The sequence below is a fragment of the Bombus impatiens genome, unplaced genomic scaffold, assembly GCF_000188095.3.
Source record: "Bombus impatiens unplaced genomic scaffold, BIMP_2.2 scf_0114, whole genome shotgun sequence".
NCBI classification, from domain to species: domain Eukaryota; kingdom Metazoa; phylum Arthropoda; class Insecta; order Hymenoptera; family Apidae; genus Bombus; species Bombus impatiens.
This window is the reverse complement of record NT_176533.1, coordinates 550,353-574,620: the sequence shown is the minus strand read 5'-3', so window position 1 is coordinate 574,620 and position 24,268 is coordinate 550,353. Positions and strand designations below refer to the sequence as shown.

The 24,268-nt window shown below is 31.1% G+C and overlaps 3 protein-coding genes across 6 annotated transcripts in view; 2 read left to right on the top strand and 1 right to left on the bottom strand.

The window, feature by feature from the left end:
• Positions 1-1,802: 1,802 nt before the first annotated feature.
• Positions 1,803-4,954, bottom strand: LOC100740209 (zinc finger protein 708). Of its 3 annotated transcripts, none has more exons than XM_003486516.4 (3): positions 4,649-4,954; positions 3,877-4,221; positions 1,803-3,793 (listed from the first exon to the last, which is right to left on the bottom strand). In XM_003486516.4, exons 2-3 carry the CDS (start codon positions 4,177-4,179, stop codon positions 1,841-1,843), a joined length of 2,256 nt encoding a protein of 751 aa, XP_003486564.1. In that variant the 5' UTR covers positions 4,180-4,221; positions 4,649-4,954; the 3' UTR covers positions 1,803-1,840. The 3 variants fall into 3 exon arrangements, with proteins under 3 accessions (XP_003486564.1, XP_012236404.1, XP_012236405.1); XM_012380981.3 differs by having other exon boundaries at positions 4,566-4,947; XM_012380982.3 differs by having other exon boundaries at positions 4,629-4,947.
• A 417-nt stretch (positions 4,955-5,371) lies between these two features.
• LOC100748992 (AP-3 complex subunit delta-1) lies at positions 5,372-12,676 on the top strand. Of its 2 annotated transcripts, XM_033318773.1 has the most exons (15): positions 5,372-5,462; positions 5,576-5,870; positions 5,982-6,077; positions 6,155-6,283; positions 6,704-7,114; positions 7,556-7,629; positions 7,921-8,364; positions 8,442-8,669; positions 8,745-8,907; positions 9,015-9,197; positions 9,456-9,840; positions 9,916-10,184; positions 10,302-10,874; positions 11,042-11,467; positions 11,561-12,676. In XM_033318773.1, exons 2-15 carry the CDS (start codon positions 5,775-5,777, stop codon positions 11,651-11,653), a joined length of 3,570 nt encoding a protein of 1,189 aa, XP_033174664.1. In that variant the 5' UTR covers positions 5,372-5,462; positions 5,576-5,774; the 3' UTR covers positions 11,654-12,676. The 2 variants fall into 2 exon arrangements, with proteins under 2 accessions (XP_033174664.1, XP_012236402.1); XM_012380979.3 differs by lacking the exon at positions 5,372-5,462 and having other exon boundaries at positions 5,523-5,870.
• Positions 12,677-13,927: 1,251 nt separating this feature from the next.
• LOC100746958 (E3 ubiquitin-protein ligase MIB1) overlaps positions 13,928-24,268 on the top strand; it is a 93,374-nt gene continuing 83,033 nt past the window's right edge. Inside the window, exons 1-8 of the mRNA XM_003486488.4 lie at positions 13,928-14,136; positions 14,637-14,984; positions 15,070-15,270; positions 15,392-15,511; positions 15,596-15,925; positions 16,013-16,160; positions 16,241-16,482; positions 16,657-16,854. Coding sequence (XP_003486536.3) covers positions 14,035-14,136; positions 14,637-14,984; positions 15,070-15,270; positions 15,392-15,511; positions 15,596-15,925; positions 16,013-16,160; positions 16,241-16,482; positions 16,657-16,854 — 1,689 coding nt within the window. The 5' untranslated portion in view covers positions 13,928-14,034. The remainder of the gene's footprint in view (positions 14,137-14,636; positions 14,985-15,069; positions 15,271-15,391; positions 15,512-15,595; positions 15,926-16,012; positions 16,161-16,240; positions 16,483-16,656; positions 16,855-24,268) is intronic.

Below are 24,268 nucleotides of genomic sequence, written 5' to 3'. Positions count from 1 at the left end.
TAGCTACTGATTTATACAATTCATACATGTTTGATATTTTCATAAAATGCAAAATAAAATATATGATTTATTTAATAATGTATAATTGTTTTTTTAATACATAATATGGACAGTAAAATGTTTAAAATAATACAGGTATGTAATATACATGTGAGTCACAGAAAGGAACAGATTTAGTCGTTTGTATAAAATTATAATACTGCCAATATTAGCACAAATTCATAAATTTCTTAATATTTTTTAAGGAAGAAAGGAGTAAATAACATAAAGTATAAAATATCATATGATCTTTTACATTTTTGCAATTACATATAAAAATATATATAACTATACATTCAAATTTGTACATAGGGTGTTCCAAAATCATGCTACAGAACTATTTGCTACATACTATAAATTTCTTTTTATTTTAAGAATCAAAGTTTATGAAAGCAAATCATAAAAAATATTCTTTTATTCACTAAATTTATCTATTAAATAAAAATTAAAAAATTAAGAACTGAACATAGAGAAATGTGTGTGGCATAATTACAATTCACTGGCACTAGTAAGATATATGTAAAGTATATTAAAGCTATTGAAAACATTTTCAAATCAGTACATTTAATACTAAAATGTATTGCATATAATTCTTCTGTATGAATATATATATATTTAATTATTGGAATTTGAGCAGCTTGAGCTGAAAATTGATGATTTTTTAAATTTATTTGTTTTTATATTAAAAACGAAATTTCAAACTACGAAATGATACGAAATTCGCTAATTTCTCCTAACATAAGTTTGTTTGTTTCTATGTTTAATATGATTTTGGGACACTCTGTAAATAAATAAATATATTTAATTCGTACAATTACATTATCTGTATAATATTATTTATAATTACTGGGCTATATTCAAAAAATATACACATGATTAGAAGATATTCACAATGACTGTTGTTTAAATGAAGAAATAAATTTTGTTATAATAAAGCATTTAGAGCTTCTACAAAATTTAAATATGCGAGTATTTAAATAATCTTTCTCTGTAAAAAGGCTGTTTATATATTTACACAAGTGTATGATTTCTAAAATAATATTATATTATATACTATATGAGTCATATTATAGCATATTCTATATAATATATATATATATATATTTTATATGTCGGAGAAGCGTCAGGAATAGGGTTGTGGGCGTTTGATAGATCTTCATTTGAATTAGCCATCGCTGTGTTATAACGAAAGTACGGCCTGGTAATACGAGTATGGATACTACCGATTCGACAATCAACCGCGGTGGTTGGGCACTTGCGATACTAGTAACGTTGGTCTTAGGTTCGATAACGAATCCACAGTCAACGGGATGATAAGTATCAACGTAATACTCAATTCGGGTAACTTCTCGATAACTCAATCTGCAATTCGTCCAACGACTAACTAACAAACTAACTCCACTGTAATCCAAAAGAAACTGCCCTTATATACTCCTGTCCCCACTTCTCGGGTCAATCTTTGTTTTTAAGGAGAGCCATATAATCATTTCATACCTCTGTCAGGTACACATCCCTTCCGTGACCGTGGCTACGTCTAGTGACCTGCTATGTCACTTCGAGCCCGAACCCATCGCCATAAAGTCAGATTGGAACATTAAAACTGTTTCTTATTTTTATTACTTAAGTGCAGCTATAGTAAAAGAACTGAACTATGGTATTGAGGTTTTTCCCAATATTCCGGACGGGAAATCCCGATGTTCTTTCATCTCCGACATATATATATATATATATATATAATTTGTCATGATGTACAAGCAAAACCATTGTTTTTTTTTTTTTTTGAAATTATGAATCTTATTTATTAAAACATTTGTCCTATCACAGCAAGTGATCGTACTGCAGATTGCACATTATTTACATGAATATGATGAGCAACTGTGTGATGATGGTCATCTACAACCATCTCTCCATATTGAGCTCGACAACGTTTCTGATGTGCAAACAAACTGCCACTGTGACTATAAGCAGCTCCACACGTTTTGCAAACATATGGTTTTTCTCCAGAGTGAGTATAAGTATGTTCTTTTAATGTACTTAGTCTTTTAAATGCTTTGCCACATGTTTTACACAAATAATTTGCCTCTCCAGTGTGTCGTGTTAAATGTCGTCTAAAAGCTGAACTCACAGCAAATGCTGCACTGCATACATGGCAAACAAATGGTTTATCACCTGTATGAATCCTAATGTGATTCGCTAAACTGGTCGTTGTAGTAAATCCACTATTGCAAGTTTTACACACATGTGGTTTAATACCAGTATGAGTTCTCATGTGATAAGTTAAAGAAGAATTACTTGGATACACTTTACTGCAAATATGACACAAGTATTCTCGTGGAACCTTTTCTTTTGGTTTATGTGTCCTTTGATGAAGAACAAGACGAGCTTGACTAGCACATACTTTTCCACAGATTTCACAAGTAACTGGTTCAGCTTTTGGTTTATGCATTGATACATGACGTCTAAGACCTTTTTTTGTTGCCATAATTTTATCACAATGTTGACATTTATATTCACCAGATTCATCTTCATCACTTTCTTCTTTTTTAACATTTTCATTCTCTTGTAAAGTGCTTTGTGTAGTATTTGGAAAGGAATCATCATCAGAGTCAAAAAATTTATTATCATCTACTAAATTGTCTAGTAAGCCATGACCATGTTTTTCTGCATGTTTTTTTAATGTATCAGGCCTAAAGAACCATTTTTTACATACAGTACAGGAATATTTTTTATCTCCGTGTACGAGAGTATGTCTTTTCAGATTTTTTAAAGACGAACAATATTGACTACAAATTTCGCATTTGTACAACTCAGGTGCATTTTCAAAATCATAGACTTCATTCACAGTACCATTTTCATCATCAGTATCATCTTCAAATTTCATTTCTTTTTTTGGTTGCTTGTTATCCTTCTGTTCATCTGTACTAATTTGTTTAATCATGTTATTTACTTTTTTAGTATGAGATTTTAAATGACGTACAAGACTTTGAGGTTTAGAAAAGCATGCATGACACAATTGACATGCAAGAGGTTTTGATGCATGTATTTTTTTATGATTTTCCATATTTTCTAATCTATAAAACATTTTTGAACAAACATTGCATTTATGCTTTTTTTCATGAACAAGGGAATGTTTTTTTAAACCTCTTTGTGTGCTGTAACATTTTGCACATACTTTGCATTTAAATTTTAATTCTCTAGAATCTTGACCATCATTGCTTGAATCATAATAATTATTATGAATTTCATCTTCGCTATAGGTTTTATTAGGCACTGATTTTACTTTCCTAGTAGAAGTACGTTTCTGTAAAACTTCTTCTTCTTCTTTGACATTATCATTTAATATATTATCATCAAAGAATTCCTCTTCTGGTTTTTTATCATCCTCTTCTGGATTTTGATTGATATCTTGGTTTTCTTCTGGTTTATTTTCCATATCAATAGTTTCAGAAATATCATTGTTACTCTCTTGTGTGAGAGATGTTTCATGTATATTATTCTCTGAAGTACAAGATTCCTTTTCAATTTCTTTAGATCCTTCAAATCCGATAGAACAAATAAATAGTTTTTCATTTTGCATATCAATCTGGTTGGTGCTTAAGTTGGATTCATCTCTACAATAGGTGTCATTAGTTTGCATATATTCTTGAGAATTTGATACTCCATGCATTTCTTCTTTCACAAAATAATCTTCTTGATCAATTTGTTTTTTTGATAATAATGTTCTTATCTCAGATTCAGTTTGTGTAAATGTGTCCTAAAATATTTAAAAGCATTTACATTTACTATACCAAGTTTACAGTTACTATATAACAAATTGACATAATATGTTATATTTACCACAATAGTAATTTTATTTGGTTTATTATAATACATTCGCAATTTGGCATCAGAATGTTGACACTGCTGTCTAAATTCATGAGCAACACTTGCTTTATAGATACAAATATCACAAATTAATGAAGGTAATCCGTCTTGTTCATGAATTTCTATCGATCCACAAACTTGTATCTTTTGTGGAAGGCTCGAGAAATCATTTACTTCTTGATCCGTACAGAAGATAGGAGATAAATTAGTACCCTCTGTAAGGCAAATTCTGCATATTCTGTCCATATTAAGTGGTAAATCAAAATATTCTGTCATTGTTTAATGCAAATACAGAACAGTTTCTATGTAATAGATTTCCTGTAAAGAATTTATATAAACATATTATATGATAATTTCAATATAAACACTTTTTTAAATAAAATATTTGTTTTTATTTTATGTATTATTTTATTTTATATTTTTTAATCAGAAGAAAACATTTCATAACATAAACATTGGGTTTTTATAAAATCCGAACTTAAGTGTATATTTACAACTTTTATTTAATATATAAATAACAATATAGTATTTAATGTTATTGATAATAAAGAATAAAAATTCATTATAAAGTTATAAAAATTCGAAATCATTGTGACAAAATTTTGAGATGCGTTAGTATATTCAATAACATATACATAATAAAAAAAATGGAGTATACATACAAGATGGAAACATTTTATTTGAAAAACACTTATTTTTAAAGGAAATAAAAAAGATTAACATACAAAAATGAGAGGTTCTCAACCTTCGGATCTTTTGTGCACCGCGAAAACATGCCACGATGTTGAGACAATGCTTTAGCAGTGATGCCCAGATGAATACATTGCAGCTTCTTTGAAAAACCTGTATCTTCCAAAATTTTTATAATACACAATTCTCGAAAAATTTTTACCGTATGTTAAAGAGCAATGTCACGTGTTTCGTTATTAGTCATATATTATTCGTTTCGATGATACTTTTCTAAGAAAAATCTATCACTTCTCTATTTCTTTGTTTAATGGCTTCCCTGTACGACGAAAGTTGAGAGCAATCTGAAGCGAACGCACGAAATGAAGAGTCTAGAGACTTAGTGGACGGGTCAATACAAAGAAAGACTATACGTATATGGACTTATACTTCAATAATTGGTAGTACTTATTTCATGTAATAGGATGAAACTGTACAACATAAAGTTAAATATATTTTGTAATAATCAAAATAATAAAGTATTTATTGAAAAATAGCTTTATTACACCTTTTTCATTTATATTTGTGATATATTCAGTGTATTTTATGTATCAACAACATTGAAGCTTGATATATATTAAACTTGCATGTTAGAAATCGAATATTATAATATATAAAATATATTGGGGGGGGGAGGGATAAAATCTTAATTCTACGATAATCTACGATTATCTGTTGTTACTGCTAAGATAAATTTTGAACGGCATTAATTTATTTCGATTAAATTTTCATTAAATTGTCATTTACTCATTCTAAACTTGACATTAAATATAGAATCATTTTGATTTAGTGCGCTTTATATTTTTGTATTAAATAACCAATCGAAACAAACGGTTTGTAACTAGCAAATTTGCAATTTTACAATATTTAGGAATTTTATATTTAGAAAATTTTGTATACGATGAACGAATTGTTGAGTGGTTTGTCTATTTGTGACAATTCTTAGGTTTGATCGCCGTGGGACTTTCTTATCCACCGATCTGTCAAAAAATGTAAATGTAAGACTGTGATTGAAGTTTAAGGTTTCTAACATACGGTAATGCAATCGGAGCAAGTTATCCGATTAAGTCGGAATATTAGGCGGATGTAGAAGGAAAGCTTTTAAGTGATACTGGGAATATACTATTTATTTTTTAAATGCCATTATGGCTTTGCGTAAAGTAAAAGGAAACTTTGAACGTATGTTCGATAAAAATCTGACCGATTTAGTACGTGGAATTAGGAACAATAAAGAAAATGAGGTAAATTTGTAATTACGTTTGGCATATTACTCTCAAATATTTATTACAGACATAACCTTAGTCGAATTATTAATACATATTTTCATTTAAATATGTATCATATTGTTGTAGGCAAAATATATTGCACAATGTATAGAAGAAATTAAACAAGAATTGCGACAAGATAATGTAGCAGTCAAAGCAAATGCTGTAGCAAAGCTAACATATGTAAGTTTCAGATGTATATAATTTGTCTCTAGATACATTTTTAATATCATTAATATAATATGTTTTAATTTGTTTAGCTTCAAATGTTAGGGTATGATATTAGCTGGGCTGGTTTCAACATAATCGAGGTGATGTCATCTGCAAAATTTACATATAAACGAATTGGATATTTGGCGGCAAGTCAAAGTTTTCATGCAGATACAGAAGTATGACATTATTCGAAAATTGAGATAAAATTTAAGTTTTTAAGAAATCTGACAAACATTCGACATACTCTGCTAAATCAGACATATTTTATTTTGCATATTCATTTTTTTTTTAGTAATTTTTTGTGAACAGATATGATAAAATATGCATTTGAAGAATTTTTATGATGTATGTTTATTAAATTAATATCGTATTCTATTTTGAACAATATTATATTACAATGGATATTTTGGTATTTAAATATATGAAAGTAACACTGCATGAATATCTATAATTTATATTATATGTAAGTAAACAGTAATTATTTTGTAAGTCCTGTTGTGACATATAAAGAAGATTTGTCAGGTTTCTAAAGATTCTGAATTAGTATAGAATAATTAACTCAATTTTGACAAATACAAAGTGTTGATTCATTGCAGCTGTTGATGTTAACTACCAATATGATTCGCAAAGATTTAAATAGTCAAAACCAGTATGACGCTGGTTTAGCTCTGAGTGGTCTGTCTTGCTTCATAAGTTCAGATCTTGCACGTGATTTAGTTAATGATATAATGACATTATTAACATCTACAAAGCCGTATCTACGCAAGAAAGCTGTACTAATGATGTACAAAGTCTTCTTACGATTTCCAGAGGCCTTGCGGCCTGCATTTCCTAGATTGAAAGAAAAGTTGGAAGATCCTGATAGTGGTGTACAAAGTGCTGCTGTTAATGTAGTTTGTGAATTGGCAAGAAAAAATCCAAAAAACTATCTAAGTTTAGCACCTGTTTTTTTCAAACTTATGACTACATCCACCAACAATTGGATGCTGATAAAAATTATTAAGTTGGTAAGTGAATATTAGCTTTTAGTCTTATATCAACAAAGTGAAACAGATTAATGAAGATATAGGCTCATTGTTATAATTAATGAATATTTGTATCCATACATATATATGTATACACATACATTGAACATGAGCCAAATAATATTGGTCTTGTTTCACATGCTCAGTTCTCCACTATAACACTGATTGAGCCGAAAATGGGTCGGCGACTTACTCAACCACTAATTGACCTGATTTCAAGGTTTTCATATTAGTTGATCATCTCTTTGTTACCAAAATATAGTAAATTATAGACATTAGCTGTAGTATGAATTAGTAGCTTGTATTTATTTCTAATATGTATCCATGAATGATTACATTACATATTGTAAAGTGTAAACTATGTTTAGCAATATTCATATGTTAAATATCATCATATTTCTTAGATTGCAATTATATTTCCAGTTTGGCGCATTGACACCTCTAGAACCTAGGCTTGGCAAAAAATTAATAGAACCCCTTACAAATTTGATACACAGGTATTTCATGTATTTTTGTCTAAATGTAAACCAATATATTGGGTTTGCAGGTTTGTTCACTGCTTGCGGATTAGTTTAATATTTTAATGCTCCTAACATGGAAAATTTATTTAGATATTTATTTTCTTTTAAGTTTTTGTATTCATATTTTTTTGTCATTAAATAAATCCTAAATGATAAATTATGTAATTTATTGTATTTTGCAATTTAATTTTTCAAATGATTAATTAGTTATATAATTATTATAATCGTGTAATGTTATACTAATTGTATGATATTACTGGTTTTTAGTACATCTGCAATGTCCCTACTATATGAATGTATAAATACAGTGATAGCTGTATTAATTTCAATTTCATCTGGCATGCCAAACCATTCTGATTCAATACAGTTATGTGTTCAAAAATTGAGGATATTGATAGAAGATTCTGATCAAAATTTAAAATATTTGGGATTGTTAGCAATGTCGAAAATTTTAAAAACTCATCCAAAAAGTGTACAAGCTCATAAAGATCTTATAATGCAATGCTTGGATGATAAAGATGAAAGTATAAGATTGCGTGCCTTGGATTTACTATATGGAATGGTTTCAAAAAAGAATTTAATGGAGATAGTTAAAAAGTTAATGGTGCATATGGATAAAGCTGAAGGCACTGCTTACAGAGATGAATTACTCTCAAAAATTATTCAGATATGTTCGCAGAATAATTACCAATTTGTTACTTATTTTGAATGGTACAGTGATCACCAAGTTCATATTCGTTAAAATATATTATATTTTACATTTACATAATATTTATCCACATTTATAGGTATATATCTGTATTGGTTGAACTTACAAGAATGGAAGGTACCAAACATGGACCATTAGTAGCAACTCAATTACTCGATGTAGCAATTCGTGTCCAAGCTATACGAAAATATGCAGTTCAACAATGTGCCTTATTGCTAGAAAATTCATACCTTTTAACAGGTCAACCAAGAGCAACAATGTCTGAAGTTTTATACGCTGCTGCATGGATTTGTGGAGAATTTTCTAGGTATTCTATAATATAGTTTCTGACTTGTATTACTTTTTTGTTTAAAATGTAATTGATAATATATTACATTAACAGTGAACTAGAGGATCCTATAGTAACATTACAATCAATGCTACGATCACAAGCTTCCAGTTTACCAGGACATATTCAAGCCGTTTATGTTCATAATATTTTAAAACTTGCGACAGCAACATTATGTGAAGCTGTAAAAGATGGAGATACAGAGACTATGGAACAGGTAAAATAATCTACAAGTACCAAAATTATTATTTATCTAATTATTTATGTATTGTATTAAATGATGTTCATTTCAGAATTATACATAAATTTTGTTGTATTTTATAGATTTTTGCACTGAAAGATAAAATAGCTGCATTTGTATGCAGTGGGGATTTAGAAGTTCAAGAAAGGTCTAGTTCTGTATTGGTTTTACTTGAATGTTTAAAAGAAAGTCCTGGTTTGGCAGAAGAATTAATGGAAGCATTTGAAGGAGAGCTTAATCCTGTTGCGCCAAAAGCACAAAGAAAGGTAATTATTATTTATATGTTTTCATATAATTTTATTAGTCAATATTTTCTTCATTTGTTTCGAAAAACACATTTTATAAAATCATATCATTGTTATTAATTTCCTGTGTATTGATTTTTTACATTTTTTCACACATTTTTTGTATTGAATGTAATGTTCAAATTAATATTAGATGTTTGTTTTTTTATTGTTACCAGAAATAAACTAAAAAATAATTATTATTATTATTATTTATATACATTATCTTACTTTGTTTAGGTGCCAATTCCTGAGGATCTGGATTTAGATTCATGGATCAATGATCCACCATCAGAAAGTTCAGATTCAGAAGATCAAGATATGAATGATATTTTCGTTAAGACGGAGAAAATGAACGATTCCTATCCTAAACGAGAATTTAATGAACCATCAGCAGAGGAACTTCAAAAACGACGTGAAGCTAGAAAATTAGAACAACAAAACAATCCACATTATTTAAAAGGCACATTTAAGAATTCCACATCATATCATAACTCATCAAATATTTATGAGGAGTTTGAAAACATTCCTGTAACGGAATTAGATATTCCAGTTTCTTTAAAAATTACGAATAATCATAAAAGATACAAAGTACATGGCAAGAAGAAGAAGAAGACTAAGAAAAGTATGTTTAAATCTTGCATATATATGCGCTCATGATAATTATATTATCTTAAACTGTAAACATTACAATCCTTAGGTAAAAAGCCTACTTCAGAAGATGAACAGGATGATATTTATCCTATTCAAGTGGTGAATACTGGGATTGGTGAATTACCACCAGGTGCAGAATTAAGTGATAGCGACGACTACGACCATGTGGATGTAAATGACCCACATAGAGCCTTAAATATTGATTTGGATCTACCTTTGAGGGATGATGAAAGATTACCTGTTTCGGAACATAGAGTTAATGAAAATAATTTAGTTCAAGAAACTACTGAATCTAAAGGAAAGAAAAAGGAAAAAGTAATATGTTTCTTCTTTTGTTTAAAAAGTTATAATATATTAAATATACATTTTATTTTTAATAAAGAAGTTATTAGTTCAAAATTAAATATAGTTTTATTATATTTTGTTTATTAGGGGCATAAAAAATCAAAGAAGAAAGTTAAAGAAGTTAAAGGAAAACGTTATGACAATCAGTTACAACTTACTGATATGTGGTTAGAAAATAATACTTCCACAGGAAATATTCAGCCACCTGTTGCTAATGAGTATACGGAGGTTTTCAGTGAAAAGGAATCAGAATGGAAAGATGCTAAACGTAAGAAGTCAAAAAGTCAAGAAAAGCATAAAAAAACGGACGAGGACTCGAAGCATAGAAAATCAAAAAGATCGAAAATTAAAAAAGAATCTTTAAAAAAATCTTCAGATTATGAAGAAACCGCTGGAATCTCGACACCGTCTAAAGAAATATTACCAGATTTAAGATATAATTTTTCAAATTCTGAAGATAATACAATTTTAGAACCAGTTACTTCGTACGAAGAATTAGCTAAAAATAAAGTGCTATCTATAGCATACGAATTGAAACAAGTTCCTCACGAGTCAAATAAATTAGTTGCGTCAATACTCATTACGAATAATTGTCAGAAGCTTGTAAAGGAATTAGTTTTTGATGTTCCAGATACATCGTCATTAAGATTAATGAGAAATGTAAGTTAATATGTACAATGAAGAAACAAAGCAAAAACTGTATAATTTTACAACTGAGTATATTATTTCTTACTTTGATAATTGCTATTTCTTACGTTATGTACGATATTTAACTTGCGTGGCAACAAAATAAAGAATTCATTTTAATAAATATGCTATTCTTTCAGATTGGAGACGAATTTGGTATAAAACTGCCATTTCAACTGTCTCCACAAACCAGCAAAGAAACACAGTTTACTATTTTAATCTCAGATGTAACATTTGCTCAGAGGTTGAGAGGCACGCTTACATATATGTTAGAAAGCAAAGAAAGTACATTGCAAGAGAAACTTGACTTTACTATGCATTTAACTTGCAGTAAATTCATGGTCGGCCATCTTTCACATAAGGATATATTAACAGAATTACTTAAAAGTGGTCAACTTGTATACAAAGTTAGGAAAGAAATTGTCCTTTCTCAAGATTTTGATATTATTTTAAATTTAATTTGTTGTAAATGTAACCTTACACTTGTGGAACAAATCAATGATACTGCATCTTTATATGGACACTCTTTGAAAGGACATCATGTGTGCCTTTTATTAAAGTATAACGTAAGACAAATATATTTTACTTCTTAACATTTAGCACTAATAGTGATTTTAATAAAATAGTAAATGTAACAAAAATACAATTTTCTCTTATAGAAGTCATCAGGCAATTTGGTAATTGAAGGTAAAGGTGACAATAACACGTTATTGTCAGGAATTGGAGAAGAAATTTTAAGGATTCTAACATAATATTGAAATAAACTGAAGTGTCCGTATTTTATGAGTCCTATCCTCATTCATTGCAGCCGTGTTCATTGCGTAATTCAATAGTAAAATGAACATTCTATATTATATATATAAAATAATGGCTATAGAAATCGTATCCGCAAACTTATCAAATATTTTCAGAAAAAGATCTTATCTAAACTTTACATCTAATTTAGGTAAACAAATTTCTAACATATGCATGTAAACATACACATGTATGTGAATAAATAGACACATGTATAATTATCTATATGTGTATGTAAGATAAAGTTTTAAGAAGAGGGAAGAGAGATTTATCAGAAATTGAAGACATCAGAAAGGAAGTAGTTTATTTTATTTGCATGCAATTTCAGTTTATGAACTCAAGTGCAATAATAAGATAGTAGATTATAAAATTAAATATTTATTTTAATAAACTTTATCATTTAACTTCAAATAGAAGTTTCAAATTGAGAAGTTTTTGTGTAATTTACTATATGTAAATATTACATATTAATGACAATTTTCTTAAAAGTTAGTCATGTTTCATATTAATATAAATAAAACATGTTTGTATAGCTCAGGATATTGAAATACTAAACTATTTTGCCAAAGTGAAGGAGAAGTATAATAAACTTTTTATGTGAAATATTATTTGTAAGAGTATTCATCTGTAAAGTAATCCAAAATATCTTAATAAATTACAAATATTGTATATTGAAAATTAACTACTTATATACTGATATCTTCAATTTTGTGTTTATTGAAGGATTAATATCATAATTACGTTGTTGAACTACTGATTAAACTGTAAAATACATCATGGATACTCGCGACTCGTGTGAATGTACATCGATGTTTTTCAGCGGAGTGTATACTTTCTTCATGTAATGACTTTGTAATATCAATAATTTAATACACATAAGGTTTTATGATAAGCATATAAATATGCAATATAGTAACACATGGAACACCAAATGTAAATAGCCAATACTTGTATGCTATAAACAATATCTTTATTTTAAATATCTTCCAAAAAATAATCTCATTTACGTAAAAAGACGTTCTATAAGAAAGTAATTTAATTATACACTACTCCTCTCTATATTAACATTAAACTTATGATTTGAAGTCATAAACAATAAATAAGTGCTGATGAATAATTGAAAAAATATTAACAGCATAAATGCCAGTAAATGATTTATAAAAATTGGAATTAATATCTTAGCCTTTAGACAGATTTAAACCGCGAGGAATAGAAATATTGTGTATCAATAATATGAATATTGAACTTCTTGCTTTAAATACTTTTTCTTTAAATGTAAATTTTTGAACTGTTACTTTTTTTTATTGCTATTTTTGAAAACGAATTTTCATGTTCTGTTGTAATAACATTTACTGTGCCAAAAAAAGATTAATCAATGACAACTTCGTCCTTCGAACAGTGTGAAAATATATTTAAGCCAAATAACTTTTTGTTTCCTTTTTGCATTTATATATAATACTAAATATACTATTAGTTTATGAAGATTATTGACATCATGTTTTACATCGATTGTAGTTTATGTATACTGATGTTTATAAAAAAAATATTCGTTTTTACGAATAATAACGATCTGTTAAATTTATTCATAAAAATTGTCTTACTCTTTGTACTTGATATATATAAAAATATAGAGTTTATCTTTGAAAATATGTTTTATGTAGAAAATTTTTTCTTATTAAAAGAGGTATAAAAATCATATTTTTTATATGAATTATATTTACTTATAATTCAATTTTTTGTGGGGGATAAATGTTCAAATTTATAAGTGAGCATTAATTTTGTTTTAAATATTACAATGTATCTTTTTTGTTGATAAATATATAGAAAATATAATATAAATTTTTAAACAATCAAAATAAAGCTCAGAAATTGTAAACATTAACATTGCTCGGTTTTTTTTTACTGCAATTGGATTTAATGATATATTTTTCTTTTTTTCTTTATTTACTTATAATTCTCAATGAGAATCAATTGTAAAATTCATCCAAATAAAAAATGATATCTTTCGTGATACATGTAGTATCATAAAATTCCCTAGATTTGTAATTTTGTTGCATGAAATATATTCAGCTGATGAAATGTATTCAGTATGATATACTACGATATATTTAGTTGATTCAACTTATATAGCAACAAAAGTTTAGATTCTTATGTAATAATATTATAAAATAAATATTCTTAAGATCCGATGGATGAGTTGCATTCACATAAAAGGTTGGTATAACATGTTTTGACATTAGTTTAATATGGCGGTATTTTTTAGTGTTAGTGCATGGTAACAGTATCGTGTTCTTTAATATTTTTGTGTTATTAATTGAAATTTTGTTGCCAATGAATTATGGAGGCTGGTGCGAGTACCGGTACTCGTACAACGCGATTTATGATGGAGGGTGTCGGAGCCCGAGTCATCCGTGGACCCGAATGGAAGTGGGGTAAACAGGTTAGTAAAGAGGTTAACTGGTTTTAATATAATTTTTATATTTTCACATAACATACGATATATATTTCATTTTTTTATAATATTGCATGTCCGTTAAGGTTATTGCATCATACTTAATATTCGTTTAATTTATTGTTGGAAAGTTTTTATGTATATTTATTATGTTCTATGTATAGTTTATTAATATAGTTTTAGTAATTTATTTTATTAAAACATTTTGTATAATTATGTTATATATGTATATAAGATCGCAAATTTAATTCTTATGTTTTGATTTAGTTTGTTTTGCATGCATTAGTTTCTTTTGTTGTAATTAATTTTCAAGCACTTTAAACGATAAGAACTATTTTTAATTTGTCTTGTTTTTGTTTTAATAATCTTGAAAATTTTTTATTTTATTCTTTTTTGAGATATAAATAGACTATTACTATTGAGTTTCTTCTATGTTAATGTATTTATGGTCATAAATATGTTTTAAGTATAATTTTTCAATATGACAGGATGGAGGAGAAGGTCATGTAGGAACTGTTAGAAATTTTGAATCTCCAGAAGAAGTAGTTGTCGTTTGGGATAATGGTACAGCAGCTAATTATCGTTGTTCTGGTGCATTTGATCTTCGAATTTTGGATTCAGCTCCGACTGGCGTGAAACATGATGGAACAATGTGTGATACGTGCAGACAACAACCAATTTTTGGAATTCGTTGGAAATGTGCAGAATGTGGGAATTATGACCTTTGTTCTATTTGTTATCATGGAGACAAGCATCATTTAAGACATAGATTTTATCGTATAGCAACACCTGGAAGTGAAAGAGTATTATTGGAGCCACGACGTAAAAGCAAAAAGGTATTAATTCACTTCTTTAAATGTTATATTAGTATCATCATCATTATAATAGTAATATAACTTATCTTTTTATATATGATGTTAGATTGCAATTCGTGGTATATTTCCTGGTGCCAGAGTTGTAAGAGGTGTTGATTGGCAGTGGGAAGATCAAGATGGTGGAAATGGTCGAAGAGGTAAAGTTAATGAAATTCAAGATTGGTCTGCAGCTAGTCCACGTTCAGCAGCCTATGTTATATGGGATAATGGTGCCAAAAATTTGTATCGTGTTGGTTTTGAAGGAATGGTTAGTTTAAAAGATAAATTATTAAGTACTGTCATAAATCAGATATAGCTATGTGAATTACGGGAGTAAGTATGTATATTTAAAGAATAATATGGACAATTAGTGATTGTTAATGTTTCAGGCGGATTTAAAAGTTGTTAATGATGCTAAAGGCCAAACAGTTTACAGATATCATTTACCACTATTAGGTGAACAGGGTCCAGGTCGCACTGGCGCCCATGGATTACAAATTGGAGATCAGGTTATTGAACATCATGATTATTATAAAACAATATAATAAAATTTCTAAAAACAAAAGTAATAAATAAAGCTGTTTGTTTTGTAGGTTAATGTTGATTTAGAATTAGAAATCGTACAATCGTTACAACATGGGCATGGTGGTTGGACGGATGGTATGTTTGAGTGTCTTGGTACTACAGGGACTGTTGTTGGTATTGATGAAGATCACGATATTGTTGTGTCCTACCCAAGTGGAAATCGATGGACCTTCAACCCTGCTGTATTGACAAAAGTACAAATACCAGTCCCCGTTACTAGTTCAAGTTCTGACAACCAAACATTTGCGGTCGGTGATTTGGTACAAATATGTAACGATATAGAAAAAATACAACGACTTCAACGAGGTCATGGTGAATGGGCCGAAGCAATGGCACCGGTACATTATATAAAATTCTCTAGAATATAGATTTTACAAAAATACGAATTAATTTTAAATACATGTATAATATTTATGTTTTTATAGACTATGGGAAAGATTGGTAGAGTTTTGCAAATTTATCACGATGGGGATTTAAAAGTAGAAGTTTGTAGTACATCTTGGACATATAATCCTCAAGCAGTTACCAAAGTTGCAAGTAGCGATGGTAGTGTACCAGGAAATAGCAGTGGGGGTATGTTTAAAATGTGTTTAATTTATTTGCATCATTTCCTAAAATTTGGAAGAGAAATTAATATTTTTTAACTTTTTCAGAACGTCTATCAGCATTGCTAAAAAAATTGTTTGAAACGCATGTTTCGAGCGATGTTAATGAAGAGTTAGTAAAAACTGCTGCGAATGGTGATGCAGTTAAATGCGAAGAATGTTTAAAGAGACCTGAAGCTGATGTGAATGGCGTATTTTCGGGTCATACTGCTTTACAAGCAGCAAGTCAAAATGGTCATCTAGAAGTTATTAAAATTCTCCTCCGTTATAAAGCAGATGTTGAAATTGAGGTAAGAAGAGAACTAAGTTTTTTTAATTTATTATTATTTTAAAAATAATCTATGCAATATACATATATATATAATATATATATATATATATGTATATTACCATTGGAAGGTTATGTATTTAAGAATACTTAATTATTAGGTATATTGAAAGTAAACAATTTATGATACATTTAGGATAAAGATGGAGATAGAGCTGTACATCATGCAGCATTCGGAGATGAACCGGGCGTAATGGCATTATTAGCTGGTGCTGGAGCTGATTTGAATGCTAGAAATAAAAGACGCCAAACTGCCCTCCACATCGCGGTTAATAAAGGACATGCCGGTGTAGTGCGCACGTTATTGGAGTTGGGATGCCACCCAAGTTTACAGGTAAGTAATAATATGTATTTTTACATGTATATCCTTTCCAATATGTATATTTTTACACACATTTCCTTTTCGATATATTTGTTCCTATATACATTTTCTTATGTATATAAGTTTAGTATAGGACTTTTAAATTTCTTTACGAAACTTTAATTGATTTAAAAGTAAAAATATTATCGAGCACCGAACTTAATAGATTTAATATTATAATTGGAGAGATTAATATTAAATATTGTTAATATTTTTAATTAAATTTATATATTATAGTAGTGACTTATCGATTAATGTAAGTCTCCTTTAGCTTTTGGAAATTACATTACTTGCACTATAATATATTAGTAAATCTATTGTTTCTTGTGTAATAATTTCGGTAAAATAAAGAAAATTAAAAATACAATATATTGATATTTTAATTCAATATATACACTTTTCTTATTAATATATATAGAGTGATTATTGGAGATACGTTGTATTTCTAGAGTAGGATATACATAATATAGATATTGGGCAGTCATTCTTAATAATCACTCTTTATGATAGATTTACACAGTATTTTTATTTCGATGCTATTACATTTGAATAAATTGCGATCTTAAAAGTTTACTTATTATTTGATTTCTAATTTTTTTTATTAAATTTCATTACAATATGGTATATACATTATATGTATAAAATTCTAATAAAAAAGAGAATTGTAATTTTAGAAATATTTTAAGATGAATTATTTACGATTACGTTACTTCTCAGTGAATTATGAAAATATGGATTCACTTTTCTTTCCTTATATTTAGCTTCTTATATACTTAAATTTTCATTCGATTGCTTATTTATTAGTTTAAGCATTTCGGAAAGTTTTGATTCGTAGCTAGCTTTTTTGAATTTCAATCATAGTATAATTTTAATATTAAATATTTCAGATTTTATTACATTGTTTCTTTTTCATTCATTATTTTTAATTACACAAATAGAACGTATTTCCACAATGTTTTCTTTAACATTAACGAATTTTCAATTTTATTATCATTATACATCAGAAGTTATCTATAAGTTCATTGTATTTTCTAGAATTTAGTATACGGACCTTGTGACTTGGTTTTTGATTACCTGCTTTTATTTTTGTTATAGTTTATTTGAATTTTAGGGAGTTGATATTATTGTTATTATATTATCTCATTCTTCTACATGTTTTCGGTACTGTTACTAAGTAATGGCAAAATTTATCGCGTTACACTTATTTGTTTAAAATAGTGCAATTATTTTAAATCTAATTACGATAGGGCTTATAGCATTATATTATTATAATTTTATTTGCATTCGAACAATAGAAACATTTCGCAAACTATTAACTAATTATTATTTAAAGTAAGTAAAAGTAACATCAATTTTTGTTAACAACTTCTGAAGCATAAAACGTTAACTTTTACGTTTATCTCACGATTAATTAAGAAAATATAATTCCTGTTTATTTTATATGAGTAGTAATATATTGAATATCATGTAAATTACCTATGATTTATATAATTTACGGAAAAATGAATTTATACTTTTAGACATGAACGATCGTTATTTAAAATTTCAATAATATATACTTCTCATATCGTTGAACCTATAAAAACATACATATACATATGTACGTGTCGTACGTATTTCGTCATTGTTAATTCAAAAAATCTCTTACATATGGAACATTCAGTATGGTTATTTAATTTTTTATTCCGCTAGTGGGCAATTTCGCGTGTCTACTGCGAATTTTTCTACCTCAGCTTAATTGCTCAGTCTCCGGAACCATAAGGTCGTCGTCATCACCGTCGTCGTCGTCGTCATCGTCGTGCACGGACAGAGTTCCACGTACGAATGTGAATTAGTGTTAATTCACCTTTGTTACATGGGTATCTCCTCATTTGCAGGAGACTTAATTAATTCAGTTATCTGCCTGGAGGAAGCCTCGAATTCCACCTGCGTTACGAGTGTCGCAGGATTGTGTTTGAGAATACGTGTTGCGCATAATCAAGCCCCGCTCTCTGTACATTCGGTGTCCGGGCAATGGGGTATAACACAGAGAATTTCTATTTTCCTTCGAAACAATTCAAACCTGAAGACAACTGGGAGCGTTTTCTGCGATAAACAACACTTACGTGCTTGGAATACGCTCTCGAGGATCGACTTCCCTTTTTGTTTCTCGCATTTTTCCCCTCCCAGATAATACTGTCTTTCCTGTCTATCTCCAGCCACTATCATAACACGAAACGTTTTAAGAACACGAAACGGAGGAAGGATACGCACGCTCGGTTCCAGATGAAATTTTGAATAGAAGACGATTTTCGGACACGAAGTTACTCGGCTTTATACTTAAGAAGCTTGTACACTCTACCGCTTAAGAGTTTTCGGACGCTCGGTTATTTTCTTCGCGTCATATCTATTTTTGCGCTTACTAGGATTTATTAACGTCTCGTTTTAAGTCTACCGCAGTTCTCTTCAGATTTATAAAGGCTCTCGGTTTTAATCTTACCCTAGATCTTGTCCTGAATCTAATGTTGAAGCACGAGCCTTGCCGGGATTCAACGAGGTCTTGCTTAGAACTAATCTCGAACTCGCTTAGAACTTTAACTTATTTTCGTGTATCTGCGAGCTGAATGTACATTCCTGGATTCCATCTTAGCTTCTTGCGCGGATCCACTCACATACAAGTACAAACTTGCTTCTTTAAGTGAATGATCAACGTAAGCTTGTATAAACTGCTTGATAATTTCAAAGGAATATTTACGTGGTTTTCATATCTCAAAGAGTATTTTCTATCGTATTGATCAAGTATCTGCGATAAAATGTAGCGGTATGTTCACTTAATACGTTATAATTTTAATCAGTTAGCAACTTCAACTATCGTTACAAAATTTTTCTTGAAAATGAATTCCAATATAGAGGAATGACATTACGAGGAGTTATAGCTTGCGAGTACTGCGCAGAAATAATTATTTTTCAGACTCTTTAATCATTCAAGAGTTTCCTTCGTGTTCGTATTCTTCTAAATTTTTAGAATCTTGGAAGTTAAGTCGTTGAGGCTCGAACCTCTTCGAGAGGATTCATTAAACGGGCATATTAGAGATTCTTTGAAACGCCGGCACACTAGCAATTACAATAAATTATTGCAAAACCTTGTGTTCGTATAACGCTCTTTTCACAGGTAAGGAAAGTAATTAAGAAAGTTAGGTAATGCGTCCTCTCATTTTCATAATCACCGCGCGAAATGGTATAAATTAACAGTAAACGTAAATCAAGGACGTTTTTAAGGGCTGCGGGTTGATCAGTTAGTTGTGCACCGCTGCAATATACCAAGTTTATATAAGGCGTACGATTGTTTTAAGAATTTGTTTACATCTCTTTGAAACAAGAACATTTTAAAGATCTTCCACTCGAAGCATCGTTCTTTCGCAAATTTTCCATCAGATCAGCCGAATTTTTACTCTCGAAGCTACGAACGGTCTAAATTATACAGTAAAAATATACGGAATTGTTATTGTCATATGGGATCGAATGATTCCAACTAGTCGTCGAAGATAGAAAAGTGAAAAAATCCCAAGAAATGCGAGAAATTATTTGGAAGAAAATTGTCTAGCAAACATATAATGCTGGCAAAAAATAATGCTTATTTTTGTAATTTTCTGCTCTTACCACTTGAAATCCTCTTTTCACGAATCTCACGTTCTTCTAACACGGGACTGAATTATTTTGAGTTGTGACGCTCTTGAAATACGTGTGCGAATTGCCAATGAAGTAAAATTAAATAGTTTCAAGTTATATGTGCACTGTACGCTTGTCTGACGTATAATACGTTTATATGAGATTTCTGCAAGCGTTCAAATACTTTGTACGGATGCGAATAGATCGATATCTTTATTCACCGACGAATGTTGTCGTCGAATCGTTGCTTGGTTAATCGAAAAGTAGACGATCGTGGTGCTAAAGGGAGTCATTATAATTTACGTGGAAGCATGTAAATTCGAACTAATGACGACTAATCGTTTCCTAGAAACCATATTTTCCCATGGCGTTGTCGACTCGATCTCTTGGACAGCGTGTTTCAACCATTTTATTTCACGAACACGATCGTCATTATTGCGCGCACTATAATTGAAGTCGATCGTGTCCGCTACGTTGATCGATACAGTTAAATAAATCTGACGAATAAACCGTGGTAATCGGTATCGCCGCGTAATCGTACACGAGCGAAACCGCATAGCTGATGGTTATGACGATTATTTTTTAACGATTTAATCTGGGCAATTAATAACGATCGTCCCATAAATTTGGAAATTCCACGAATGAAAGAGTAACCTCTACTGTATCTAGATCGTTCATTCACCATCCATAGATCGTTCATTCATTATCGTTAGACTGCGAATATTCATGCGAAAGTTTTATCAACGCTGGCAAACAAATAGAATCTAAGCAGAGATTTCTTTCGCTCGCTAAATATTATAACCAGTGGCATACTTTGGGTATTTTATACAGAGTGGTTGGCAACTGGTGGTACAAGCGGAAAGGGGGCGATTCTACTCGAAAAAAGAAGTCGAAAATATAGAATAAACATTTTTCGTTCGAGGCTTTGTTTTCGAGAAAATCGACTTTGAATTTTCGCTCGGTACGCGTGCACTTTATCGCGTCTCGTTATAACGGATCTCACTGTAGATCGTTGTCTCGATGGAAAAATTAAAAAAAAAAATTTTTATTCTATATTTTCGACTTCTTTTTTCGCGTAGAATCACTCCCTTTCCGCTTGTACCACCAGTTACCAACCACACTGCATATCTTCATATTATATACATTCAATACGCCTGTTTGCAGTTTTAAATTTCCCACTAACGTGAAAAAATCCGCCGTCTAATTATTCAGAAACGTCGGCGAATGACGCGAATTTGTCAATGCATTACTATTGAAAATACGACCAATCCGAGTATAAAACGCGAACAGGTTCTGAGAGTATCGTCTTTGTATTCGGTCAACCGCGTGATCCGAAGGGGTTCGTAGGGGATGAAGTAAGAACGAGACACCCGGTAGCCCTTTGCTCCGTCGTGCGAATAATGCATTCAGTCGAGCTAGGAGACTTTGCGCCGCTGCGACGTCTTCTATCCGAGAAAATGGTTCGCAATTTCGACATGGGGCGAGGTAGGGGTTGGAAGAGTGGTGTGCCTATAGCCCGTATGGCCCCTATTACAAATCCAATACCCACCTAGCAGAATGGTATACGGCGTCTTTTTTCTCTTTCTTTCTTCGTCTTCTCTCTTCCTTTTCCTTTTCGTCTCTTTTCTCTGCTCGCTCGATCTATCTCACGACCGGCGTACCTGCTAGGCTAGAGCCGCATCCTGGTGCGATGCCGCTATAAAACATATTCGCTGACAGCGACAATATTCCCCTTGGTGCAGAGTCGACAGAAGTAACGCTCTTGGCTCATGGCGCGGCCTGAAAGAAAATGTCCGCTTCGTGCGGCCGATCGCGCTCCAGGAATATCGCTTGTGATCGGTCGAAAAGGGCTATGCCAAAGATAGATAATTCAACTGGCTGGAGGATTCGAGTCACGAGTGAAGCGTTACGCCCTTCTGCAGCGGCGATCGCCTCGTAAATCTTTAGATTATTGGCACTTTTGCTGATGAGTGATTTAGCGCACGCTACGAGAAACGTAACGTTGCCTGTTGTTTGCGGATTTCGGGCGAATCTTTCGTTCCGGTTTATGGCTGATTTTCTGCTTCAGTCTTAGAACGCTTTAGCAGAAATTTGATAAATTCGTTACTGCCCTGTACGCTTTGCGTAAGGAACAGTGAAATTTCTGTACAAGGACGCGCAAAAATACTAACGTAGATCAGATCTCTCGCTCGATCCATTCTCCAAATGTAACTTCCGATGGCTATCTTTGCGAGGCTTACGTCCTTGAGCCGAAACTCGTTCCAAACCCTTTCCAATTACGTTACGTTAAAGCATTTCCTTTTATTCGCCGAGTGGCGTAGAAATTAGAAGATCGATGAAAACGTGTCTCGATTATATGAATTTTTATTTCAATTCTCGTTAAAATACTTGTTTTCATCTGCCAAAACGTATGCTATATTTTTCCGTGTAATCTTCGTATTGTAACCACTGCGAGTTGATACCACTAAACACGATCCTCATAAGAGAACAAACATGTTTGTCGAGAGGAATACAGGAATTGCTAATTCGCTCTATCTGATTACGAATTTTACTTGCAACTATACGATCTAGTTACGGTGCAGTAATGGTGGGTGCAAGCGACGTCGTATCATGTTAGACAGGGATGGTAGAGGTTGTTGTGGCCGGTTGCACGAAAGCTGGCTCGTTGATTAAGAGACAACAATGCTTCAAAAACGTATCGTCACTGACGGTGACGATATTGTCCTTGGAAAAGACTTAAGAATGGGACCATTTGTGGGTAAACGCGGGAAAAATATCGGTCCTTGAATGGCTGCGTAAAATGTTGTCTCTTAAAGCTCGTCTTACGACAATGCCAAGATAAATAAAGCGCCGTGTTAGCTGCGATTTAGCTTAAATACAAGTCAGCATCTATCTTCGCGTTGATAAACTGCTTGATAATTTCATGGAGAAGCAGGAAAACGACGACACAGAAAATATGGCCATTCTGTATGTGTGTATTTTATATCCTTTTTTTGTTGCGTTGTTATAAAATTTCATTAAACTGCTAGACTCGAGTCAGAAATTGTTTACGCGTACGAAGACGAGACAGTAAACTCATCGTGTGAAGTGGATCGCGACATTTCCAGGATTACGGTGTTATTTGTTCAACTAATTCCAACAAAATCCTAAAAGCCAGTTTACAGAGGCGCGAGATACGTTATCCTGTAAAATACAAGAGTAAACAGGTATTTGGGAGATTGGTATTTTTCGGTATGAAAGGAACGCGAGAGCTAAGAAATTGCAGCGATGCGTGTATTGTCGCGGCTTGTTTTAAATTTCACGCGACCGCCCCTCCCAGAAATATGTTTACTCGCGAAACGCGTTCCTTAAGTTAACACGTACCATGCATACGAAATATCTCGGCCCGCTTCCTGCAATCTTTATTCTGGCGCTATTAAGTGTAATGTTCATCCAGAAAAGCGCTGCTCAGATTCACAGTTGCCAGACATTCCTTTTGGTGTTACGGGGATATGTATGGGAACGAAGCGTAGCCACGCGCTGTGCACCAAATCTCTCACCGTGCATTGCCCGCTCATCTTCTTTCGGAATAGAAAATAGGTTCGGCGTTAGATAAAAAGACGCGATTCTGTTTGCCGGTCAATCCCTCGTGGACTTGGACAGAACGTTTTATATAAATACTTGAATAGATTCCTGACATAAACGGATTTAACACTTTGCTTTTGCAGAGAGATCCGCATCACACCCCAAAGGCGTATTC